The sequence below is a fragment of the Physella acuta genome, unplaced genomic scaffold, assembly GCF_028476545.2.
Source record: "Physella acuta isolate Inbredline_101_S28 unplaced genomic scaffold, ASM2847654v3 ptg001737l, whole genome shotgun sequence".
In the NCBI taxonomy this organism is placed as follows: domain Eukaryota; kingdom Metazoa; phylum Mollusca; class Gastropoda; family Physidae; genus Physella; species Physella acuta.
In genome coordinates, this window is record NW_026733248.1 from 37,905 (window position 1) to 55,991 (window position 18,087).

At 38.1% G+C, this 18,087-nt stretch overlaps 1 protein-coding gene across 1 annotated transcript; it reads right to left on the reverse strand.

Annotated features, from left to right (window-relative positions):
* Positions 1–6,523: 6,523 nt before the first annotated feature.
* LOC131930202 (uncharacterized) lies at positions 6,524–12,906 on the reverse strand. The gene is made up of 2 exons (XM_059286614.1): positions 11,935–12,906; positions 6,524–6,854 (listed from the first exon to the last, which is right to left on the reverse strand). The coding sequence occupies exon 1, from the start codon at positions 12,640–12,642 to the stop codon at positions 11,941–11,943; it is 702 nt and encodes a 233-aa protein (XP_059142597.1). The 5' UTR covers positions 12,643–12,906; the 3' UTR covers positions 6,524–6,854; positions 11,935–11,940.
* Between the last annotated feature and the right edge of the window lie 5,181 nt (positions 12,907–18,087).

Here is an 18,087-nt window from a genome sequence, read left to right on the forward strand (position 1 = left end):
GTTTCCAAAGTCTGTAACTACAGAGCCTACGTCTCCAAAGTCTGTAACTACAGAAGCCTACGTTTCCAAAGTCTGTAACTACAGAAGCCTACGTCTCCAAAGTTTGTACCTACAGAAGCCTACGTCTCCAAAGTATGTACCTACAGAAGCCTACGTTTCCAAAGTCTGTACCTACAGAAGCCTACGTTTCCAAAGTCTGCAACTACAGAAGCCTACGTTTACGACATTGTAGTGGCACAGCTTGCTGAAATCTGTTTTTGTCCACTAATTGCGACCAAGCAGGCGATGGACTGATTGTGTCTAAGAGATCCTTTAAATTTTCTGGCACTTTTTTTTTTACTCCATCTAACCATTAGTTTTGGCCTTTTTATGGAAGGAATAAAGAAATACTAATACATACATAAAAAAATCAAATTAGTTATAGAAGTATTACAGCACTGTTCATCGGGATCCACGGAGATTTTTTTCCAACAGAATTTCCCCCCCCCCCCCCCGGTAGATTGGCGGGCCAGCCCACCCTTGAGACCAAGCCTCTATTTATATTGGTCATCTAGTTGGATTTAGTTTAGGTACGTGAGCACCACACGAACAACAGCTGCTCATCAGGTATTGAAGAGAAAGATTTAAAATCACAAACACGTGTGTCGAATAAGCAAAAAATACGCTCCTATATACAATATGTTTGAATAGGCCTTCAATAAACGCTGCTCCTGAAATATCAGAGAACGAAGTCTCGAATTGGATACGATTTAAAAAAAAAATATTTTAATAGAATCTTGAAATAACAGAGACAAGGTTTTTATAGATGTCTTTATAGTGCAGGGTCCAATGCATCAATGCTTTCACGTGATTAAAAGTATTATATTGCGATATTAATGTGAGTGCTTGGTCGGATGGTAGAGTGTTTGGCTGTGAGTCCGATGATCTCGAGTTCGTGTCTGACTTGGGACTGAAAGTCCGCCCAGCTCTGCTGGGTAACTGAACTACGTTGGGGAAAGTAAAGGCGGCTACATATGATGAGGTAAAGAAACATATGAACTCTACTTTACCTGGCCAATGGATCTCTATGTCTAGAGAGGAATCTCTGCTTTTTTATCAACATGTGTACAATTGTATCAGAAAGACAATCGCAATATTACAAACTTTATTCAGTCATTCTCCAAAAGTAAAGAAATACAAAGACCATATATCATTGTCATTAGTTTATCTTCTTAAGTGCACTCCCACCCCCGAAGTGCCCCCACTTCCACGGAAAGAAATGTTTGAAAGAAACCCTGATTACAATTCCATACTTACACTGTATTGCCGTGAATATATTAATAGTTTGAACTTTAAAAAAATCATGAATGCTATGTAAGACGGTTCTCTGATAAAAATTTTTTCTAGCTTTTAAATTTCAACCCAGCTCAACACAATCATCGTGAAGATGTTAGAGATGTTTTCGTGAGAAAACAACGTTTAAAAAATCCCACAATTTAGTTCACGTTCTTTAATTAGAATAAATATGCAAAACTAATAGATATATTGGAAAGTTTTAATCAGAAAGTTAATTTAATAGTGTTTAAAACCTAACTATAGAAGAATCCAAAACGCGCATTAAAAAAATAAATAAAAACTAACAAAAAAAAACTAAATTAGAAAAATCTTAAACTAACCTTAATATTTAATCTAAAAACAAAGCAGATTAAAACATAGTCCAACTCCTGTCTTCACTAGCATAGAGAGCAAAATAAAGCAAAGTTCCCCTTCTAGGTCTAACGATCCATAGGGCAGAGGAAGTTGAGCACATGTTTTTTGATCTCCTAAGAAGGCAGCGTGAAGGCAACCTCTTTGACAGCATGGGGCGGCGTGGTCGAATGGTAGAGCATTTGCCTGCTAACTGGAAAGTCTGGAGTTTGAATATGGTTGCAAGTCAATATAACGTTCGTTACGAAAAGAAACGGTTGCTGGGCATAACAGGTGAACTCTACTTCCCTTGCCTCGTGGGCCGTTATTTACAACGCCCAGCAAAATTTACTTCCCAAAAGTGAGTTAGAGACCCATCAGAGATGAGTGGGCAAGGGACGAGCATGCTGTCCCTTACTTGAATCAACACTGAGATAATCTTTGGCGATGTTGTACAGGGGGTAGTCAATGAAGAGTTTAGTTCTGTGGAAGTGAAGGAAACAAGCTTACCCCGAGGTGAGTTACAACCATCTTGCCTATCTCAGCATTATATGTTAGAGACCGCCTCTTTAATTATTATAAGAAAAAAATAATTTATCTATATTTTCTGGTTTTCATTATATTTAAAAACGTTTTGGTAAAACTGTAATGAATTTAAAAATATATTCGGCTTTCAGTATTAAAGTATTGAAAAGTTTAAAATAAAAAGCCGATAGACCCCGACATACATTTTCTGTATCGTATTAGTCTAATATTCCATTGTTGGAAAAATAAAGCTTACACATTATTTTTCCTCATTCTGCTCATTCTCGACACTCCTTGAGACTCCACAATTTTACAGTAAACCAGTACAGTATCTTGTCATTTTTATAGTCCGTTATAAAAATGGCCAGCAACCATTTTCTAACCTAAATTCACGTTATCTTTCACGTAATAGCTAATGTCAAATTATCCCATTTTTAGTAATATTCATATTCATTTTTAATTACTTATTAGTTTCTTGTATATGAAGTATAGAGCAAGTATAGTATCCGTACAAAAAAACAAAATCGCCGGTTTTTTTTTTTACAAATCTTGACGTTTTATACCTCCCTGAGTTCGTGTGTATGTATATGTGTATGTGTGTATATATGTCTGAGAACACGATAACTTGAGTACCATTACAGCTAGGTTGATGAAATTTTATATATAAGTATTATATCAAATTTGTAGTTCTGTATCAACTTTTCAGCGACTTCCGTTGATCGGGAGTAGTAATTTACTCTTTTTCAGATTTCTCAAAAAACTAATATGAGAATATACTGATGCATGCTGAGTGGACTCTCTGAAGATATACTGACATATTAACTTTAACGGAGGCTCGGAAAACAAATCGGTGACTTGCCATATTTCAAATATTATGCAACACGTCTCTTACAACAATTGTATGTTTTTTAAACATAACTTTTCGAGGTTTTTTTTTTTAATGGCGCTTGTCGTAAATTTAATTAAACAGGGATATTGACAGCCCTGTCGAGGAATACCTAAGAAGAAATTCTTAAGGAAAAATTAGCTTTCCATTCCAGCTTCAATATTTCCATGTACGCCTGTCTCGGTAGCCTAGCCACGCTTAGTGTCTAAGAATTGAGAGATCTGATGAATCTATTTGATGGAACCACCAGACGGTTCAATGATAGACTCAATCCATCCCGGCATCATCCTCTCCTCGTACAGTTCACAGGGTCTTTGATAAACTAGTTGTTCACAATCTCCTGCCTTTCCTCGTACAGTTCACAGGGTCTTTGATAAACTAGTTGTTCACAATCTCCTGCCTTTCCTCGTACAGTTCACATAGTCTTTAATAAACTAGTTGGTCACAATCTCCTGCCTTTCCTCGTACAATTGACAGGGTCGTTGATAAACAAGTTGGTCTCAATCTCCTGCCTTTCCTCTTCCGTCGTACAGTCGACAGGGTCGTTGATGACCTCCTTGGTCACAATCTCCTGCCTTCCCTCGTACACTATTCTTAGTCAATCCAGTCGTCTCTTGGTCCTCTCGAGCATCTCCGAGCTGAAAAGTTTACCCTCATCGGATGTTGGTCTCCATCGTACTGGTTATAAGGCCCGACACTCCTTCTTTGACAACGATATCTGCAGTTGCCACAGACGCTGTTAGGAGATCTCCATTGGCGCAGTGGATCCCATGTCATCTGCAAGTACCCTAGGCGCTGTTAGAGAGTCGCAGTTCTACCCCATATCTACGCGGGATCCCATGTCATCTGCAAGTACCCCATTCAATGTTAGGGGGTCGAAGTTCTACCACATTGGCGCAGGTGATCCCATGTTATCTGCAAGTACCCCAGACGTTTTTAGAGAGTCGAGACTTTCCTCATTAGCGCAGGGGATCCCATGTCACCCAGTACCCCATTAAACGTTAGAAGCTCGAAACTCTACCCATTGGCGCAGATGATCCCATGTTATCTGCAAGTACCCCAGCGCTATTAGGGAGTCCAGGTTTTCCCCATTGAAAACTGTTGTGATGTAGAGCTAGCAGCCATTGTGTAGCTATCAACAAGCACTAGTTTTTCAGAAGGTTGATTACCTTTTACGTCTTTTCCCACTCATGTAACCCACACAACACCCACACATATCCCACCACTAACCACTCGTCTACCAGCTGGTCTCACAAGCCCGCGAACCAGATTAACGACTCTTGCAAGGGAAATAACCCGCTTTCTTTTATAAGCTCCTGATTTTCATCAAAATGTTTAAAATTATTCGAGTTAGAGATAATTATTTTTATATTTATGCTTTTAAAATTTTATTGTGAGCTTGTGGTTTACTTTAACAATAAAATTGTATTACTTTGGAATAAAAAACAACATTGTATGCATAAAAGAAAGAGCTTCCCTATATGTCTACCCTGACGTCTAGAAAAAATAAAGTTCGATTACTGTTTTTAATTATATCTTTTTTTCTTTCTATCGCTTAAAATACATAAAATTAACATTTATCTCCTAATTTTAATGTAAAAAAGTAGTAGTTACATAAAATCAAAATCATTTGCTGCGATGAACAAAGGAGGATCAATATTATACATATGATAAAGATTTCTTTGTATTGCTTTATTTAATAAACCCAATTCCCAAGATTTACTAGTTAAAACACAATTAACTTGTTAGTAAAAAGATTAAAGCTTAAGAAAAACTTTTAAAATAGTCTGTTTTTTTTTACTTAAATTTTATTTGAACTTTTTGTAAAACAGAAATAACAAGCAAAATGGCGAATATTGGTTTTTTAAATTAAAAATTCGTGGTCACTCAAATCCTCATTTGGCAGCTTAGCTAGTAGACTCCTGTCTGTTTTGACGTGCACCCTTTCAAAGTCCACAAAAACAACTATCACTCGCGAAGAAAGGAACACCAAAAGCCAATTTACAATAAGACCACAACAGACGCGCCAACAAACAAACAAACACATGCAAGCGGAAAAAAAATATCCGCCCCTAGTCAGAGTTCCAGGAGGAACTTGCGTCACAAGATCCGGTTTATCACAGCAAAATGTAACAACCAATCGGAGAACGAGTTATTAATATCACATGGAGAGGTCATGAATTACAGCATTGAAAGTTAGAAGTGGGTTTTTAAAAATGGAAAATATAATATCACAACAATACATATTTAATTGAAAACAGAGACGAATTATTAAACGAAAAAAAAAATTAGATAATGAAAAAAAGTTATATTTATAAAAATGTTATAGATTTATAATAGATGTTTGCTGTTTCTAAGCCACAATGAGTGAAGAAAGATTTACACATAAATATTGAGTTCTTTTTTGCTTCAAAATGTAATTATGGTTTAAAAAAAAACTTTAAAAAAACTTTTGTCTGTAGTGTGTTGTTTCGTTTGAAAGTTTTGTATTTCTTTGCCTTGTTTTCGAAACGTATTAATATTTTAAATACAAAATCTTTTGTTTAGTGTCCCACCAGATTCATACTCACTCACTCACTCTCCCCCGGGGTACTTAGATGATCACAAGTACCTTTCTCACGCGCACACACACACACATGCAAACACACACACACACAAACACACACACACACAAACACACACACACAGACACACACACAAACACACACACAGACACAGACACACACACACGCACACACAGACACACAGACACACACCATCCTTGTTGCATGCACACATTTTAAATTGAACACAACAAAAATTGGTTACGTACGACAGTCACGTCTTGGTAAAATTCGCATCAAAATGATGCAACGTAAAGTGAAAACCAACACAACATAAAAAAAAGTGTGAGTATTCTGTTCGGAAACAATTGAACAAAGAAATCGTCATTAAAATATATGACATTGAATAACTCATTGTTAAACGGTAAAACGTATATTGTTTGTTTAACTTTATTATGCAACGTTGTTAGGCTAGTCATATGTTATTAGCCTTAAAAATATATTCTTACAGTAATAATTTTTAATAGTTTTAGAATCTTGTTATGATCATGAAATAGGCCAAATCCTTATGTAAAACTTAATCTTAGCTAATACCATAACAGCAAGCAAAGCCCCAATACCTCATAGCCGACTAATAACAAGGAGTTAATCCTACACTTAACGACACTGACCCTAAAAGCCAAACTTGTGGTCATTACATTATGTTATCACTGTAAGCACAACCAGACACGTTCAAATGTTATGTGACACGAAACCACATATATGATACATTATGAGCTTCTTCTATCACAAAAAATAATAGATCGCTTATCAAATAGAAATGTCAAAATAAGAGAGAGGTCAGATACATTAAAATAAAAATTGAAAATAATTGAGACTATATTTTCAAAAAAATTCAAAAAAAAAAAAAAAAAAAAAAAAAAAACCCGGTCTTATGACTGTCTAGTCAACATTTTGTCTACATGTGTCCATAAACACATGGTCGTTAAACACAAATAAAAGATGGCGTCTAATACAGACAAACAGATAATTAATAAATAATTATTGAGGCTTCAATGCCAAAATTGATTGTTTTTTTTTATTCAGACGAGAAGTCTTTTCACTCTTTTTGCTGGAGTTCTTGTCTGAAATTTTTTTGGGCTGTTTGCGCACATCCGCCGCGCAGGTCGGCCATCATGTGGTTAGGTCAGTTTCCGGGAATGTGGAGAAGGAAGGTGTCAACGCCGTGCCAAAATCTGCGGATGGTAAAAATAGATTGGTGAGACTAATGACAAACTGGTGATTAATAATGCCACGTTATTGATATGGCAATTACATGACATTATAGATAAGACATGGTAAACTGGAAATAATATAACATTTTAATTAAGACACATTGAACGGCCTGGCCTAGGCGGTAGAGCGCTAATCTTCCAACTCTAAGATCCCGAGTTCGAATCCGGGTCCAAGTCAGTAGAACGTCACTGAGTCCACCCAACTCTAATGGGTACCTAACTCTATTAGAGAAAGTAAAGGAGGATAGGCAAAGTGCTGGCCACACCTTCACTTCATATGCCGAGGTCAAGAAACATTTGAACTCTACTTCATCTGCCTAATGGAACGTTAGGTCTAAATGTGATTCTTTACTTTATATAAGACACAGTTAACCATAAAGAGTATTTGACAGTATACGTATGACAAATGACAACCCGGAAATTGTATGACATTATAGACTTGATATGTCTGATTGATATCATATGTCATTTCAAAAAATACCAAATTGCGAACCGAAAACTAAATGACATTAAAGATATGACATATGATGACATGAAAATTATAAGACATTATATGAAAAGACGAGACAGCCTGGACATTATATAACATCATTTATGTGACATTAGGAGAGCCGGAAATTAAATGAAATTATAGAAATGACACAAGACAATACAAAATTGAGTCTATATATATATTTCTGGGAGACGCTAAAAAACAAGCTGTAAGCGCGCTTCCTACCACCCCACCCCTATATGGTCTGGTGAGCTTTGGTTCACGCTAAATATTTACATTCGTAGAGCCGGGTTTAGTGACGGTTACTATGGGCAGATAATTTAGTTTGAAACGATTTTAAACATAGGGGAGGTAACTAAGAGTACGCTGTTTTCACGGGGGTGGGGTAGTGGTTGGGAAAAGGAGGGGGGGGGGTATTGTCCTTAACGAGCTACTGATAGTGTTTTAAAGCAAATATATTCAGTGGCAGCATTGGTACTGTCGAATTCACAAATTATGAATTACTAAAAAGTAGAAAATAAAATAACTAAATAGCGGCGTATGATACGCCGCGGGTCGGCTCGTTGATAATAATTCAGAATTCCTTCAGTAAGTTGTAAATTAAAAGCAATCTATAACAAAACTCTTTAAAGAGTTGTGTCCCATTCTTGTAGGTAAGAGTTATGTGGTGTTGGTGTTTGTTTACAGTGGGACAAAGTCGTTCGAAATGGACATGGTTTAATTCTGAGCCCCTCCACCCACCTTCAACTCAACTAATTTTAAAAAATCGACCATGAGATGGGAACATGAAATAATGTTGGTACTGTTCTTCCAAGCGTCGTAATACAGCCAAGACAACATAGGGTAGGTTAATTTAGCCACGAGGTTAATATAGCCACTATGGGCTTTAGTTGAAATAAAACATGACAGCTAAGGTTTCAGTTAGACTGTATAACGGTCCATGGGGCTAGTAGAGTTCACCTGTTTCTGTGACATCGGCAAGTGAAGGGAAAGTGTGGTCAACATTATTCACAGCCGCCTTTATTTCCATACTATGAGTCGGGAACCCATCGTAGCAGGGTGAACTCAGGGACGTTCTACTGATTTGAAACCGGAATCGAACTCGAGACTTTCGCGTTAGCAGTTTAGCGCTCTACCGCTAGGCCACGCCGTAAAAATATTTTTTTTTTAATTATTAAAAAGCATAAATATATGCTTTATGCTTTCTCGTCCCTATTGTCACCCACACCCCTCTCGAAATGAAACACGTGAAACCTCTTCACCGATAATTTGTCACTATCTAATGGATTACAACCAGTTCAAAGCAGTACAAGAATCGACCCCCCCCCCCCCCCCCCCCGCCACATTAGTATCAAGCCGTTATCATCTGACCACAAGATTACAACACAAAATGTCTTAACGTGTGGGATAGGTCAGGAAGTAGCCAGCGCACGGAATGCTGGGAATGTGACGTCACACCTCATTCTCGTGACTGATAATGGAATAGAGTGCGATTTTTTTTTTCTTCTATGTACATCGGTCACGTATTTTCTCTCTCTCTCTCTCTCTCACACACACACACACACAGGGGCGTAGCGAGGGGGGCGGGGGTGCGGACCACACCGGGTGACACCATTTAGGGGGGTGACACCAAGGCAAAAAATAGCAAAATATATAGAGAAAAACTTGAGGTGGGGGTGCAAATCGAAAGTTTGAGAGGGGGGGGGGGTGCAAATAGAAAACTTGAGGGGGGGGGGTGCAAATCGAAAGTTTGAGAGGGGGGGGGGGTGCAAATCGAAAACTTGAAAGTTTGTCCCCGGGAAGGGTCGCTACGCCTCTGGGGGGTGACACCATTAAGTGCCGCACCGGGTGACACCCGACCTCGCTACGCCACTGCACACTCTCTCTCTCTCTCTCTCTCTCTCTCTCTCTCTCTCTCCCTCTCTCTAGTTATTGATGAGTTACAAAGTCCAGAAAACTTAGGCCTGATTGTGTGGTACATTCGGGTGTTTTATCATACAGGGTGTAGCGGAGGTCGGAGGTTAGGTAGAGAAATGCATGTCACTGGGGCACACGTGGTTATGAATGACAAAGCTGAAACGTGGTTTGTGTGAACCCAGGTTTTGAAACTATTTGGTTATGAATGACGAAGTTTAGACTATTTAGTTGTGAATGAAGAGTTTAGAATATTTGGTTATAAATGACAAAGCTAAAACGTGGTTTGTGTGAACCCTGGTTTTGAAATTAGTTATGAATGACGAAGTTAGACTATTAAGTTGTGAATGAAGAGTTTAGAATATTTGGTTATGATTGACAAAGTTAGAATACTTTGTTATATATAATCAGTGTTTCTTCCAGACTTTTTTCTCCGGGGAAGGGCGGGGGGGGGGGGGAAACACACCTGAAATTTTCGAGGGGGGGGCGGTAGACCTTCTTCGGGGGAAGGGGGGGGGCGTACACTGTTAAAAGTATATATTTTCTATATAAATTTCATTTCGTTGGGGCGGAGGTAGACTTTCTTCGGGTGCGGGGGGGGGGGGGGGGGGGAGCCTGAAAGAAACTATGTATATAATCAAGCTAGAAAGTGGATCGCATGAATCCAAATTTTAATTTATTTGATTACATATGATGATCATCTTTTCCCGTTCGAGCTGAAGACACACGGGACAGATGAAGCAGAGTTCATCTGTTTTAGGGACCTCGGCGTATGTCTGGATAGTCTCTGGTTAAAAATGACAACGCTAAAAAGGAGTTCGCATGAACGCAAGACGCAAGTTTTTAACGATTTAGTTATGAATGAAAAAGCTAGAAAGAAGTTCGCTCGTACGTGTAAAGTTTAAGCAACTAATTAAAACAAATGGTCACCTGAGTTATTCCGATCATAAAAGGTGGTAAAAGTACAGGAAAGAGAGCTGACAGTGTTAAATTATTGTTAGTTTCTTCCGATAAATAAAACATCAATTTTTTTTTTTAAATTAAGATTTCCATGGGCTTTGTTAAAGGCTTCCATCAGTTGATACTTATATTTTTAAATAATTATGCTTATTATACGAATTTAATACAAAATTTACTAACATGCCTTAGCTTAGAGCCAGTTATACCAGTTTAACTTTAGATCTGTTGAGAGCATATCATACTATTTTATATGAGATTCATAGAACAACAACATATGCCCTTTACGGATTTCCCCTCCATATGTACGGCCAAATTGGTGGTTGGGGTCCCCTCAGTGGTTGGGGTGCCTTATGCTACTGAGGCTCCTGTGGTTGGGTCCACCCTCCATAATTAGGGCGCTTGGTTTCTCAGTGAAAAGTGCTGTTCTAACAACTACCAATCAACAAACAGGTTACAGCATGACGTAGTAATGACAGCGTTAGTGGCTCCAGTATTTGTTTTCTGACTCAAGTCTCAACACGAGAAGAATATTTCTAGCACATGTTGGCCTAATAGATAAATATTTTACTTCTGTGTTCTACACTCAACAAACTACAACGACACCTAATTAATAAGTGCCTGTTTCTCTTGAAATTAAAGTTACACGTTTTAAAAAATTAGAATTAAAAAGTGAAAGTTGTTTGGAAGCTCCGATAATGCTTATATCAGATTAAGTAATTGGACTACACGGGGACTATGCTAAATGTGGAGGAATATAAATTCTGTCCAGCATTTACCGTAGAAGGTGAGTGGTCCCATGCTAAGACCAATACCTATGACAAGTTCAAACCTGGGTTCAAACTGGAAGCTTTCGCATTAGCACTCGCGCACTACAATTAACCACTCAACATTTCATTGGGTAAACAGAAGCCACACAAATACTACTTAACAACGGTTCTTTGTACTACAACATGTAAAGTCTGGACCACAACATCACACCAATAGTACAAACAAACTAACGCCATTGTTTAAACAACCAGCAAAGAAAACGCTACCCAACAATACCATGGATCAGTGGTTCTTAAACTTGTTGGAGGTACCGGACCCCACCAGTTTCGTGTGCTCATTCGACGAACCTTTTTAATAGTTCTATCTATCGTCCGAACTAACTAAATCCAATCGTGAATCATATGAGTCTGGTGTGTGTCTCAACCTCCGCAAACCCCTGAAATTAACTTATTAAACCCTCTGGGTTCGATCGAACCCAAGTTAAGAACCAACGCCTTAGAATAAACAAACTAACGGCAGTCTTTAAAACGCTAAATGCTAGAAATAAACACATTCTAAACGCTTTCATGTTCGTAAACTTTGATCCGCAATTAATTTTCCAACCTAAATATTTAAAACAACGATTAAAACACTTCCTCAATTTGTGTTGTAAAAGCAAAATCTCAACTCGCTCATGTTCATTTATTATTCACTTGATAAACAGAATGTTTTAAAGAAAATATTGGGAAGCGTCTTTGTTTTAAAAGCGCTGAATAATTTAAAACCGCGTTTGAAGATGTTTATATTGAAAAAATGGTCGTTTTTAATTAAACGGGTACTGTAAAACTGTATATAAAGTAAATGTTTGTACAGGTTACTGAGCAAGACGCTTAGAGATAAAAAAAAATGTTAGATTCGAGTTCTTACCGGTTTTTATTTTTTATAATCTGTATCGTCAGTGAGAAATGACCGTCGGGGCCTCAGGTTGTAGGTATCAGGTGAGTCATAGAGTGCCGGGACGTCAACATTGAGAGGGTCGTTGATCACCTCGTTGGTCTCCACATCCTGTCTAGCCTCGTACAGTTGTCTCAGCAGCTCCAGCCGTCTCTTGATCCTCTCCAGCGTCTCGGAGCGGAAAGGTTTCGAACTCACTAGCCTCGGCGCGCTTCGTTTTCTCGCAGCTTCGTACTGACAGTAAGGACCGACAAACCCGCTTGGACACCGGCATCTGCAGTTGCCCCAGACACTGTTGGAGACGAGTAGACGTCCGCCATTGGCGCAGGGGATCCCGTTGCATACTCCGACACTTTTAGCCTCCGTATGCGGTAAGTGACAGGACATGACTGCGACGACGAGAAGGAAGAAGACCGAGGTTAAATGCCAATTTTTGAGCAGGTGGGCTATGGAAATTGATGAGTTACAATCTGAGTTTTGTAGACTGGGTGTGTTCTCGGAGGTACGCGACGAGGTGTTCCCCAGATCTGAAGAGCTTCCGCGTGTTTCTGTCCATTTCGGGCAGACACCCCGTCTATGAGAGCGGGTCTGATTGTCTTTAACTTCTGGACAGTCCGAGGTGTTAATTAGTCCATCTAAATTAGAACACATGTCGTTACCGTAGTCTTCTAAACTCTCCATTTCTCCACCGCTTATAGTCGTCCAAAAAAATAAATTAACTGAATGTATGTTTCAAATATCCGTAAATTAATTTCGTTATCTTTTTCTATTTGTTCTTTTTAATTTCTTTTTTTTTTTTAACTTAGAAAAAAAAATTAGTACGTTTCTGTATTAAATATATCTAGAAAGAACGGAATTTGTTTCTAAAATAATCAACTAAAATCTACTGGCTGTATAGCGAACAGTAGCCGAGTGGCGTGGAACAAGTACTAGCCAGCATCAGACGGACGATTGCCTTTTATTTCTGCCACCGCTCATGGTGCCCACACAAGTCCCACCTCATAACTCCACGCGTCGACGCGTGGGCTTGTGAAGCCCGCGCAGCGGACTGTGACACTAGTCAAGGGAAATAATCTGTTGTTGCTGCGGCAATGCGACTGTGCTTTTAAAAAAGAATATATAGGTCTAAATTTAGATTTCCCTTTTATACGGATTTTATTTACAAAATAAATTAAGTTATTGAACAGTTTAATTTTATGAATATGGTAATAAAAAACAAAATTACTTTGCAATTAAATGCGTAATGTGAACCCTTTAAATAATTATTAAACATTTTAGCTTCATAACTATTGTATTGTATACCCTAGTAATATATATTTTAGGTCAGCCTTGTTATTACTTTACCAGAAATAAAAAAAAAAAAAAAAAAAAAAAAAAAAAAAAACAGAAACATAAATATATATAGTAGGCTGCATTAAGATAGATGAAGGCTATTACTATTGTAAATTTGTAAAAGCCCTCACAAGCCGACGAAGAAAACTGTAATACAAAAATGAACACAGCAACACAAACTGACTCTGTAAATTACATGTCTGACGGAAAAAAAGATAAAATAATTAAAAACAAAGAAAGAAGTAAAGAACAAAGGTCTGAAATAACGACATGGGATAGGTCTATGTAGATGTCTGCTATAATGCCTGTTAATCGAGAGACTTGAATTTTAACGTTGATTTCGAGTGGTGGCTAAGGACGTTAACTAATTACATTTCGCTTCATTACACTTAAAAGTCGTTTGACAACATTACAGAAAGTAACAGCTAATGCTTGGTGTAGGAGCTGACGGTTTAAAAAAGAGGATACGTTCGTGAGGGGGAGGGGAATGCTTGGGGGTGTGGTGGTGTTGTCGTTACTTTAAGGTGAAAATTAAATCACATGGTATTCTGGATATGTCAGGTGTGTTAGAAAGTAGTACATGAATTGTATGGACTGAGCTTGAACACGATGTGTGGGAGTGATAGATAAATATGGGTTATTTGATGACGTCGATATGCACATTCTTAAAAGAAAACGTGTAGAAATTAAAGAAGAGTGCTTGTCAGAGGCGTAGCGAGGGCTGTGACACCATTTAATGGGATGATACCGAGGCGAAAAATTGCAAAATATACATAAGAAAAGATGCTTTTTTACCAGTTCCTTCAATAATTAATTACATGGGGGTGGGAGTGACACCAACATGTAAATATGCTAACCATAGAGAAAACAGTGCTAAAGTACGTGCGTGTATATGTGAGTGAATGTGTGTATGTGCGCGTGTGTGTGTGTGTTTGTGTGTGTGCGTAAATGTGTGCGTGTGTATATGTGAGTATGTGAGTGTATGTGTTTGTATGCGTATGAGTGTGTTTGTGTGTGGATGGAAGTGAAATGGGCAGATCCAAGCTCCTCACGACGCAGTGCAATGAAAAACGACAGGGGCGTATCTAGAACCAAGCAGAGGTTTGCGTTGGGTGATTTTTACATTTCTTTAAAAATGTTCATGCAACTATAGTGAGGTGTAGACTGTGACTCTGTTCATGAACACAAGTGAGCCACTACGACGCTGAAACGTTCAATTTTTTTTAATACTTTGCCTTAGTGTGTGTGTGGGGGGGGGGGGTGGGAGGAGGGGGTGGGGGAGTTGGAAGGGGATGAATTTGATTCCTGTATTATTATGTGTTTGGCAACACATCTTTTTAATGCGCTAATACCGCCCTCATTTTCCGGTCATTTCATCTCTGTTTACCCCTCCCTCCCCCCCCCCAACACCCCTGAGATCAGATATCTTTACACCTCCAGTGTCTGACTAATTATCACTTCTCACTTGAATATCACAATTTAACTAAAGGGAAGGGGATTGGAGGGGTGGGGGGTGTCCAGTTTCATGTCATGTAATTTAATCCTGGCGGTACAAAAACTACCATAGAGCAAAAAAAAAAAAACAATTCGTTTCGCCATCTCAGTGACGTCATTCAGCTACGTCTTTGACGTCATGCAGGTCAATGCAGCGCACACGTTAAATTATACATTAGTGACGTCATACAAACTACCTCTGCTATACTTGAAAAGCAGCTTCAACGACGTGATACCCACAGTATAGATGACGTTTCACAACCTGTTTTCTTAAGCGTTTTAGGACGTCACACAATTGCACGAAAAACGTGATAAGAACGCCTACAGTAACGCCTTGATGAAGTTCCTGCTGTCTATACCGTCATGAATCCTATGATGGAGGGCAGCTATCCGCCAACGTGGTATCGGCTTGTGTATAGCCTGACGTATCAAGTGCATGACTGGCCAGAAACATTTGCCATCGGAGTGGTTTGACCTTTTAGATTTGTGTTTTAAAGAAATCCAAAGACTGGTCTAAAACGTTGTCGAGGTTGACATTAAAAAATATGATTCATATAAAGAAAAAGTTTTATTCGGTTTAAATTATGGTTTTAGGCAGGAGAATATTGATTTCAGATTGATTTACAGTTAAGTATATTTATATGTGCTTACTTAACCGGATAATAGATTTACAAGGGATATATTTATTGGAAGACAGATTTACGTAGGATCAAAGATATCGTTAGGATTGATAAGTTAGAATAGATTAAATGTGATAAATTAGTAAGAAATTAGAATTACCTGTGATACATTTACATTTAAATAGGTTTACATGTAATAGAATTTAATGTAGATATATTTACAATTGATACACCTAACGCAGATAGTTTTATTGGGACACTAATATTAAACATGTTATAACAGAAGATATAACATTTAAGGTTGCTATGACAGAAGATATAACATTTAAGGTTGAAATGACAGGCGATATAACATTTAAGGTTGTTAATGTTATGACAGGCGATATAATATTAAACATGTTGTTATGACAGGGGATATAACATTTAAGGTTGTTATGACAGGCGATATAACATTTAAGGTTGCTATGACAGGCAATATAACGTATAAGGTTGTTATGACAGGCGATATAACATTTAAGGTTGTTATGACAGGCGATATAACATTTAAGGTTGCTATGACAGGCGCTATAACGTATAAGGTTGTTATGACAGGCGATATAACATTTAAGGTTGTTATGACAGGCGATATAACATTTAAGGTTGTTATGACAGGCGATATAACATTTAAGGTTGTTGTGACAGGCGATATAACATCTAAGGTTGGTATAACAGATGGTATACCATTTATCAGCTCTTTATATCCACGATAACAGGTGCTATAACATTTAACAGGTTGTTATATCCACGATAACAGATGGTATTATATTTAATAGAGTATCGTGGAACCAAGTAAATAGACATAAATGTGGGTAGACTTTCTCGATACATTTTTCTAAACTTTGGACAGTGATAATTGATCTAGGAGAGTTCAATAGTTCAGTCTGTGACATATGATGAAGTATTATATGACACTTTGTGCCGTATTAAATCTGGCGACTACATTTACATTTTCTTTTTTGGCTGATTATTCGCTTTTTGAAAAGGTGATTTTAATCAGGCAAACTAGTTTTGCTATTGCAAAATATATCAATTATTTTCTGATGGTATATTCTACTCTATAAAGTAATATGAGTACAACTGTGGGTTTTTTAAATGCTTTTTGTTCTACCTTCTTGATAGAGAACATAGGGAACCTATTTGGTTATCTTATGCCATAGTAATATTTTACCATCAGACAGACTCATCCTAATTTTAAACCCAAGCTTAACCCTAAGCATTTACAGAATTATAAAGCTGTTTCAATTTCTGGACAACAAATCTCAACTCTTCGACAACAAATCTCAACTGTCCGACAACAAATCTCAATTTCTGGACAACAAATCTCAACTCTTCGACAACAAATCTCAACTCTTCGACAACAAATCTCAACTCCTGGACAACAAATCTCAACTATCCGACAACAAATCTCAATTCCTGGACAACAAATCTCCACTGTCCGACAACAAATCTCAACTCTTCCACAACAAATCCCTACTCCACGACAACAAATCTTAACTCTTCGACAACAAATCTTAACTCTCCAGCAACAAATCTCAACTCTTCGACAACAAATCTCAACTCTTCGACAACAAATCTCAACTCTTCGACAACAAATCTCAACTCTTCGACAACAAATATCAACTCTTCGACAACAAATTTTAAATCTCAAACTGTGTTGAACGGTGATGTTTGGTGTTTTAATCGCCATTAAAGAAACAGCTAATAATTATACCAAGCTTGAGATTAATTTATTTCGCAACTTTTACTTCATGTGAGAGAGAAAGATAGGGGTGGGGGAGTGGGGTAAAGCCTAGACTCATGGATGGGAGGAGGGGGGATCTTATATTATTCCTAGCAAACCTTGCCAGGTATGTACCGTAGGAAATTGGCTTGTCCAGAAGATTAACATAAATACTTGTGTGTAGCTTAGAATTAATTAATTTCACAACTTTGACATTATAGGCGGGAGGAGGTGGGAAAACCTTAAATTGGGGGGGGGGGGGGTAGATCTTAATATTATTCCTAGTAATCCTTGCCAAGTATTTAGCATAGTATTTAGCATACCTATCCAGTAAATGGTCCCCACCCCACCCTATACACCAAAACTCTTTTCCCCGAAACTAATTCTGTAACAACAGGCAACTTTTAAAAAAAAATTGTTCAGCTTTTTTTCTTTCCTCTTTCCCGATATATCCAACGCCCCATAACCACTCAGAATAGTATTCAATCAATGATCAAGAATTTTATACAATTATAACCCAAAGCCCCCCCCCCCCCCCCTCTTCCGTATACGGTTATCCAACAATGAACCTTTATTCTTTAAAACCCTTTACACAAAACCAGTCGAATTTAACTTTCCATTGCCTCTTCCCTGGCTCTCATCGTAGCTTCTAGAAGCAAGGTAAACGGTTGCAGTGACCTCTACAGAATGACCTTGCGTATGACGTCATCTGAAGGTTGGGAGAGAGGGGGTGGAATGAATGTTCCCAACGAAATCTGAGAGATGAAGGTATGAAATGTCACCGGTGCCTATTTTCGGGAAGTTAACCCAGATTCTGTCAGGAATGTAACCCCCCCCCCCCACCTCACTCGCTCCGACCTCCTACCCCCCACCTTGGAGGATCATTTTCTCATCTCATAGGAGAGAGGTATTGCAATTAGC

Excerpts from the sequence above, each read along its gene's own strand:
- LOC131930202 (XM_059286614.1), bottom strand. The coding sequence starts at position 12,642 with ATGGAGAGTTTAGAAGACTACGGTAACGACATGTGTTCTAATTTAGAT.